This window comes from Scardinius erythrophthalmus (assembly GCF_964197995.2).
Source record: "Scardinius erythrophthalmus genome assembly, chromosome: 8".
NCBI lineage: Eukaryota > Metazoa > Chordata > Actinopteri > Cypriniformes > Leuciscidae > Scardinius > Scardinius erythrophthalmus.
In genome coordinates, this window is record NC_138228.1 from 33,976,200 (window position 1) to 33,985,138 (window position 8,939).

Sequence of the window (8,939 nt, forward strand, 5' to 3'; positions counted from 1 at the left end):
CCTGTGGCGCTATGTACAGTGTTGTTGTAGGCTTGCATCAGCTCAGGGAGGAAGTCAGGCCACCTATCCTGTTTCTCTTGTTCCAAAGTACGGAACATATTTAACAAAGTCTGATTAACTCTTTCTACCCTACCATTTCCTGCAGGGTGATAGGAAGTAGTTCGACTTTTGGCCGTTCCATATAACTGGCAAAACTCCTGCACCAACTCTGACTCGAAATTTGGTCCTCTGTCTGAATGGAAACGCAAGGGGCAACCAAAGGTCTGCACCACATGAGTCCAAAGGGCCCTCACTGTGGTCTGGGCAGTCTGATCTTTTGTTGGAACTGCCCATGCGTAACGCGTAAACATATTTACCACAACCAATATGTTTTGGTAGCTTTCACTAGGCCGTCCTAAAGACAAAAAGTCTAAAGCCACCACCTCTAATGGACAAGACACTGAGATAGGATTAAGGGGCGCCTTATGACTATCCCTACCCTTCTGCAGGCTACAGGCGACGCACCCAGAATGGAACCCTCGCATCATCTCCTCCATCTTGGGCCAGTAGAAGTGGGACCGCACTTTGGTCAGTGTACGTTCAACACCTGCATGGGCCAATGCTTCATGATATCGCCTCCACACCTCCTCTTGTTGGACAGCTGGACAAACAATCTGCAATTGACACTCATAGGTATTTGGATGAATCATCTTTTTGTACAACACTCCATCATGGATTACAAGTCGTGATACATGGCGAAGCAACTGCTGTGCAATCAGGGGTAATGCTCTTCTCTCAAGGGTAGTTGGTACACTGGCAGACCTTACATACCGCATGACCACCTGAAGATCCTCATCCCCTTGTTGTGCCTTTCGCCACTCAATCCCCAAAGCACCAAGAGCGGTGGCACCTCCATTGGCATCAATCTGCTGGACCTCTGCAAACTGGTTCTGCTCTGTTGGGGGCACAGGTAATCGGGACAAACTGTCGGCATTGTCATTTCCCTCCCCGCCCGATATTTCACTATAAAGTCATAACTGGCTAGTTGGGCCACCCAGCATTGTTCCACAGCCCCGAGCTTAGCGGTTTGCAAGTGGGCCACAGGGTTGTTATCCGTAACCACTGTAAACTTTGATCCAGTTAGGTAATCTCTACATTTTTTCTGTTACAGCCCACTTCAATGCTAATAACTCTAATTTAAAGGAACTATAATTTGCATCATTTCTCTCTGCAGGGTGAAGGCTTCGACTAGCATAAGCGATCACATGCTCCCGTCCGTCATACACTTGTGACAGGACAGCACCTAAACCTTGGTGGCTGGCATCTGTATACAGGACAAATGGTAAAGCGAAATCTGCATAGGCTAATACAGGGGCTTTTGTTAGGCAGGACTTCAAGGTCTCAAATGCAGCCTGGCATGTAGCAGTCCACTCAATCTGACGTGTACCAGACTTTTTATCTACAGGAATGCCAACCAAGAGAGCATTTACAGGTTGAGCGATTTTAGAAAAATTAGCAATAAAACGCCCAGAAAGGCCCATACCTCCCGGACTGTTGTAGGGGTAGGCCAATCTTGAACTGCTGCTGTCTTTTCAGGGTCAGGATGTACGCCAGCCTTGTCCACCACATGGCCAAGAAACTTCACCTGCTGTTGGAAGAACCGGCACTTGTCAGGTCTTAATTTTAACCCATAATGGGACAGCCGCTGAAATATCTGTTCAAGGTGGCTAAGATGGGTAGAAAAGTCAAATGAGTACACAATAATATCATCCAGGTACACCAGAGAAAAGTCTATTAAATAGCCACTTAGGCAACGCTGCATTAACCGCTGAAATGTGGCAGGTCCATTGCACAGACCGAAAGGCATACGTTGAAATTCGTATAGCCCCAAAGGGGTGGCGAAGGCAGTCTTGGGACGATCCTCTGGGTCTACACCCACCTGCCAGTACCCACTTGCCAGATCCAGAGTGCTGAACCACTAAGCCCTCTTCAAAGTGGTCAGAGTCTCCTCAATTCTGGGAAGAGGAAAAGCATCTTTGTGGGTGACGGCGTTCAATTTCCTATAGTCCACACAGAATCGCCAACTCCCATCCTTTTTCTTCACCATCACCACTGGGGCTGCCCATGGACTAGCACTCTCCGAAATGACTCCCTTATTCAACATGTCAGCCAACAAGGCCTTCATTTCTTGATACATCATAGGAGGCAATGGTCGAAACCTTTCCCGAATGGGAGGCACATTTCCAGTGTGAATTCTATGCTGTACCACCTCTGTGTACCCCACATCCACCTCACCCTCAGAAAAGACTTTAGACCATTTTCTCAAAAGCGCATCAAGGTCTTGGCACTGCTGTGGGGTCAAATCAGATCTTTGAGAAAATTGACATATACCAGGGGAAAATGCATCTTCTGCAATGGGGCTAGCTTCAGTAAGACTCACCTCCACAATGCCTTCAGTGTCCAACGTTAATCCAAGGTCCCTGCATCCATAAATATCAGGGCTATTGACTTCATATAGCCGTCCAAGCTTCTGATATTTTCCTACGAAAACACTGTATGGATGTATATTACAGAGTCTCACAGGCATTTTACCATCTCTTACCATGGCAATTGTTCGTGCAGCAGCCACAGGTTGTTCACAAGTCCACAGTAATCACGCTGTCGCAGACCCATTCGAGCATGTCCCCAGACTATGACTTCACTCCTTGGTGGAACACGTACACCTCGTCTGTTAGCCAGCCACACATTTCCCAGTGAGCCATCTTCATGAATGCGTGCCGCAACACGTTGACAAACTGCCGTAACTTGCTGCCATGCTTGTCGTTCTCTGGTACTCTGAAACAACGATGAAGAATGCCGCTCTTTCTGGAAGAGAGCACTCCAACATTGTGAAATCACGTTCATACCAATTATTAAAGGATTCGTAGAAAATTCATCTTTTACAATGACAACACCCCGCTCTGGAACTTGGACTCCAGCAACATTAAAATCAAACACAGCATATCCAATATAGGGGATTTCGAGGCCATTTGCAGCTCTTAAAGTCAAAACAGGGGCTTGGCCCATCTTATACTGAGGGAACTTCTCCTCAAACATACTCCGTTGCATCAGAGTGACTTGAGAGCCAGTGTCCAAAAGTCCTGTACACTCAATGTCCTGAATCATGACACTCACCATTGGACAGCCACCAATGAAAGAAGAAATGGTCCTTGAATTTTCTGATGGTCTTACTGGCCCCACCGCCTGGACCTCTGCAGCAGGGCAAATTAGTTTAAATCTCCATTAGGCAGCACACTTTCCTTACAATACCTGGCTATATGACTGTTGATAGCGCCGGCAGATCGGCCTCCCCTCTGCATCCCACATATTCGAGGAAGACTGCCCCCTTCGTCGCCTAGAAGAAACATTTTGTGGCTAGAAATGTACATAATTAGGTTGTGCATGATTTAATTGCGCCACTGGACTAGGCGACTTCAGCTCCTTCATCACTTCCTGTGTCAATTCTCGCATCTGTCCTTTAACTTCCTCCAGAATTTTTCACTTTAATTCAGCTTTCCAGTCAGTCCCCTGTGAGCGAGAATCAATCCTACCAGGCCCACTAACAGCAGCACAAGCCAGTTCATACCTTGGTTGACTGTATTCTGCTTCCAACAATAAAGCCTCTTGATGCAGATCTGCGAATGTTCCTTCTGGGTTTCGGCGTGCATACGTTCTTAGGGCTCTCAGAAAAGGTCCATCCTCCAACCCCAACAACAACTGCTCCTTCAGTTGATCTTCAACAAGGGTCCCTTCTGGACTACGTCGCCGCAACATGCAATAAAGCTCTCGTAATCGCAACACAAATGTCTTAAAAGATTCATCTTGCCTCTGTCTGCAACTGAAAAAATGTGACCTAAGGACAGGAAGAGGTATTTCTCCAGCATACAAGGTGTCTAAATGCTCAAAAATCTCATTGGCCTTATCCCTATCTCCATCAGCCAAAACACTTATTTCCCGCTTTGCATCACCACCCAGGGCACCCATTACAATTTTAACTTTCTTTGCTTCAGGTACTTCTTGGGCTTCTAAAAGCCCTTGCATTTGTTCTTTCCAGTCTCCATACTTCAAATCACAATCAGTACCCGTAAACTTTGGCACCCAAGGGGCACCAGGAAACACTGGCATCATCATTTTTTAAACTTTTTTTAAAATATTCTATCAAGTGCTGTTCCACCGTTCCCGTATCCGACCCTGCCGCACTACACATACAGCTGAGTTAATTGCTATGGTTGGCTTTATTATGGATGGAGGAGTATGGATAGAAAGGTGTAGTGATATGGTCTGATTCAAGTTCAGCTTTACTAAGTATAAATAATCTGCACTCCGAATCCAGGCAAGATATTGTTTATGATATAGTCCATTTAGTGAACAGATTGATAAAGTCAGGAGCAGTGGCGGCTCCTGCAAAATCTCTCAGGGGGGGCAAATGTTTGGATGATTGATAAGGATAAGGTCCACCCATGCAATGGATAAATTAACAGCTTAAGCATGTAAAGGCAACTTCACTACTTTAATATTAATGAAAAATAAAGTGACTTACAATAAATCTCCTTTTTTGTTTCTATGAGTGTTAACAATTCGGCAGCAAGTCAAAATCAATTCAAACAAAGCCCAGCCAGGATGCAAATTTCGAAAAACCTTTACTCCAATTTCAATTTAATAAAAAAAAACAACTGAAATCACATAACTCACTATTTACGCTACTTTTAGCTACGCACTTTTCAAACCTTAAACACATCAAAATTCAAGCACTTTCAAGGATCAAGCACCTGTACGAACCCTGCAAATTACTCACTATTTACACTACTCACTATTATTACACTGTTTACATCACATTACTCGCTTAATACACTGTTTACTTATACTGAAATTTTGCCCTTCTCTCTTTCAAAGTAGCAAAGTGATCAATTACTCTCTCATTGAAAGCAGGCATGTTCCTGACTAGTTCCCTCTCCATGGAAAGCATAGCCAGTGCATTCAGACGTTCCTGTCCCATTACATTTCTCAGGAATGTCTTGATTCTCTTTAAGGTTGAGAAACACCTCTCAGCTTCAGCAGTTGTCATTGGAGTGGTTATGAGGATGTTCAACAGAGCAACAGTCTCTGAAAAAGTATCCTGGAGGTTGTACTTCAGCAAAACCTGGTACAGCGCCAGTGCACCACAACAGCCCTTGAATTCTGGACTCTCATAAATGAGAGACAGTTCAGTCTTCAGCTTCGCCTTATTTAACATAGGGTATGCCCTGGCAGTGATGTTCAGAGCCTCAACAGGGAATGTATGGCCATGCTGTTGAAACATCTCTCCTTGAAGCAGCGTGGCACTTACAAGGTGGTCGGTAAAGGAGAACCTTTCTTTGGTGTGGACCAAGATTGTGTCGCAGACCTGACAAAATAAATACATTTATTTTAGTTATAAAATAAATTACTTCTTATAATATAAATATGGAGATACAAGGTTTCCATCCCGACAGCAACAATGTATCAGGCAGAATCCATATTTTATATCTCCATATATTTTCAAACATTAATGCTATTGGTCACCCTTTACATCTGTCAATGTGTTTTACAAATATTTAACCAATGAAAACCATTAAAAGAGCTTGGAAATTATTTTGGGGAAAAAACAGGTTTTCTTTCGTTTCCTGAAAAGTAACAGTTTTGGACATACAAGGCTTCTGTCCGACAGCGATGATTTGTGTGTGTGTGTGTGTGTGTTATTACATTAATTAACATTTTACCACAATTCAAGCTCAAATGGAGTTTGACTAGGGTTTTTGACCAGTAAATGTATTTTCAATCCACTCAGATAGTTTATTTTATTAAAGATTCCACTAGGTGGCGACAAATAATATTGTTGACGTGTAGGATAAAGATTGTGTTGCTGTTCGAATGGAATGTACAAATTTCAAAGTACAATGCTAGGAGTAAAAAAGACTGCTACCATCCTTTCCTAAACTGATTGTAAAAACAAAGTGAGATTTTCCAACACTCGAGTATTTAAATGGTCAGCAATAAATACCTCTTTAGACAGCCTCTGCTTGTCTTCTTCTCCCAAGGCCCTCCTAGATCTTGTTCCTGTTGCTACTTGCTCCTGCTCCTGAAATGAGCTCTGGTCCCTGAACACAGATAGATCAACAGTGTTTTGAATAAAACTATTTTATGAATAGTGTCATTGACAATACTTATTCATGTCTTAGAAAAACAGAAGCAACACAAATAGTCTGTTTTATATATATTTTATGAGAATAGCTCAAAAGATATAAAAATTGCTGGCTAAACTTTGTTACAGACAAGGTAATTACAATTTCCAAAGATGCAGAGGATTAAATTAGTTCCCTACTTTTAAGTGTCTAAATCTTGTTACCATATAGCATACATTTTTAAATGACACGGTCCTATATTGAGAAGGTATGAACAATATTATATGATCTTACCTGATGGACTGCACTTTCATTGTGAAGTTCTGGAGGGCTTGTTTGATGAAGACTGCATCAATGTTCTTCTTCTGCAGCTGCTGGTACATCACGTCGACGTGAGGCATGATTTGATGAAACAGATGCAGAAAAAACTGAAAGTCTTCATCTTGCAGCATCCTCAAGAAGCCAGATGCCTCCCTCACCGTGTTGCTATCAAATGAGCTGTCCGTCGCAATAGATCTGAAACACTCTGTAAGGTCATCTAGGTTCTCGTATACAGTGTTCACGATTCTGCTATTGAAGTTCCATCTTGTGGATGAGGCTCTTGGCAGCCTTCGTGCAACAATCTCGTCGAGAATAGTAGTACGTTTTGGTGACCGGGTAAAAAAGCTGGTAATGCCACTCAGATCAGAAAAGAATACTCTAACTGCTGGAATTTGAGATGTAGCTTGCTGCATGATTAAATTCAGCTGGTGTGCATAGCAATGCACATAATGTGCATTTTCATAATGTTCACGCACCTTTTGCTGCACACCAGCCCGCTCTCCCCTCATCACACTTGCCCCGTCGTATGCTTGCGCGATGAGTTTAGGTTTGTCATCCTCAGTGAAAAGACTGTTCAGCCTCTCCAGAATCACACTGGCAATCGACTCCGCTGTTGTATTCAAGATAGGGATGAACTCATAGAAACGTTCTTGCACAGCATGGTCCCGGTCAATGTATCTGAACACAAGCACTAACTGGGTCTGTGTAGAAACGTCAGTGGTCTCATCTGCTTGAATTGCTACGAATCTAGCTGACTTCACCTCTTCCATTATATGCTCCCTGATGACTGATAGCATGCAATCCAACAGCTCATTTTGTACCGTCTTTGATGTACCTTTAAAGACTGTGGCAGTTTTCAAGTGCTCCTCAAACACCTCGTCTAGCGATGCTACCAAGTTGACCAGTCCACGGAAAATGCCAGCGTGGCTTGAGCCTTCGCTCTCATCTTTGCCCCTCAATGCTAATTCGAACAGGCCACAAAACTTCACGCAGTCGATAAGACGACCTAGAATGTGGCGGTTCTTACTAACCTCGTCATTGTGACGACGTACAGCTATCCGGTAACTGTCGTCCAACTGTGTGGCAATATTGACCGTCCCGAAAGCCGCCAATTTTAGGCAACTGTCCATATGCATCTTCGCCGTTTCATGCTTTTTCACCTTCTCCGAGAGATGATGCATATCGGTGACACCTGTAGTTGTCCATGCGATGTCCGTCCCGTTCTCGGGATGGAAGAGAATGCAGGGGTAGCAGAATAAAGCATTAGCTACTTCGCAACCTGCTAGCCATTTTGTCCGCTCGTACCAGTTCCTCGAGAATCCTCTATTATATGATTTCCCGCCCTTTGTAGATACTTGTTTTATTTTTAAATTTGGTCTTGGTGGTCCTAACTCTTTAATTGACAATTTATCCTGATTACTACGACGGCTAAATGGTATTTCTTTTAATGAAACGATAGAATGAATGTTAACTGCGTTCGCCATGACGTTGCTCAAGTTCAACTGGCCTCAACTCGCGAAACGCCGCGAGATGTCCCAACAGTCTCTCTTGCTCTCGCTCTCGTTCTCTTTTTTATTTTTTTAATCACATTTGATAAAGATATTAAAGTAGTGTTTAATTTTTTCTTGTTGTTCAAATTCAAAATTGTTTTCAAATATTATTTGTCACTTAATCTTAAAGATTTTTAATAGGGTAAGTTTGTTCCCACCAATCGCTGCACAAGTTAAGGATACGTATGATGACGTAAGCACGTTAGGGCGAGCCCTCCCGGAACCCATAGAGAATGCATTGCAGTGCCTGCAGTTCGAAAAAAAACATCTTTGAATGTAAGTCTATGGGAACACTCTGGGCGATTCTCAGCCAGACTGAAATCGCCCAAAAAGAGGCGGTACTCCACAGAACGTGACTTGGCGCTGATTGGACTATATCCAGAGGCAGAACATACAGTCACGGCTAGCGTAACTCTGTGGTTGAATGAGATTATGAATGTGATTGAAAAAGTCCCTTCCCTTTCACACTTTGGTGGTGCGTCGCCCAATCGCCCTAATGAAGAAACCGCCCCTGGTCAGGAGTCAACATCGTGTTGGGATGGGTCCCAGTAAGAGTAATGGGGAATGAAGTTGCAGATAAATATGCTAAACAGTAGGGGTGGAGCCGAACCCGAATACGGTATTCGGAAAGGCACAAATAATGTGTTTTTTACGAATACTTATTTCAAACAAATAGGCTACTTAAAAAAATATTTGTATTCGGGAACAAGAAAAACTTTATATCAAAAAGCTGTGTTTCCTCCGGCTGTAAATCCACTTGTTGATAAGAAGGAAATGACACGGAAATATTTTGGATTAGGCTAATGTCACGTTGCCATAAGGGGTCGTTCACATAGCGCGTTTTTTGCAGATTTCAAATGTAGGCGCGCGGCAAGCGCGCTTATAATAATAGAAGCGAACGCGCTCGTTT

General features: G+C 43.4%; 1 protein-coding gene across 1 annotated transcript; it reads right to left on the bottom strand.

Moving 5' to 3' along the window:
* Positions 1–4,635: 4,635 nt before the first annotated feature.
* Positions 4,636–7,983, bottom strand: LOC308694330 (zinc finger MYM-type protein 1-like). Its single transcript, XM_081371828.1, has 3 exons — positions 6,453–7,983; positions 6,038–6,134; positions 4,636–5,401 (listed from the first exon to the last, which is right to left on the bottom strand). Exons 1-3 carry the CDS (start codon positions 7,961–7,963, stop codon positions 4,874–4,876), a joined length of 2,136 nt encoding a protein of 711 aa, XP_081227954.1. The 5' UTR covers positions 7,964–7,983; the 3' UTR covers positions 4,636–4,873.
* Positions 7,984–8,939: the final 956 nt, after the last annotated feature.

Bases quoted from the DNA above. Each gene is read 5' to 3' on its own strand.
- LOC308694330 (XM_081371828.1), bottom strand. From the start codon at position 7,963: ATGGCGAACGCAGTTAACATTCATTCTATCGTTTCATTAAAAGAAATA. The intron at 6,135-6,452 runs GTAAGATCATAT...ATCTGTGTTCAG, and splicing joins ATGAAAGTGCAGTCCATCAG to GGACCAGAGCTCATTTCAGG. The intron at 5,402-6,037 runs GTATTTATTGCT...TTATTTTGTCAG, and splicing joins AGCAGAGGCTGTCTAAAGAG to GTCTGCGACACAATCTTGGT.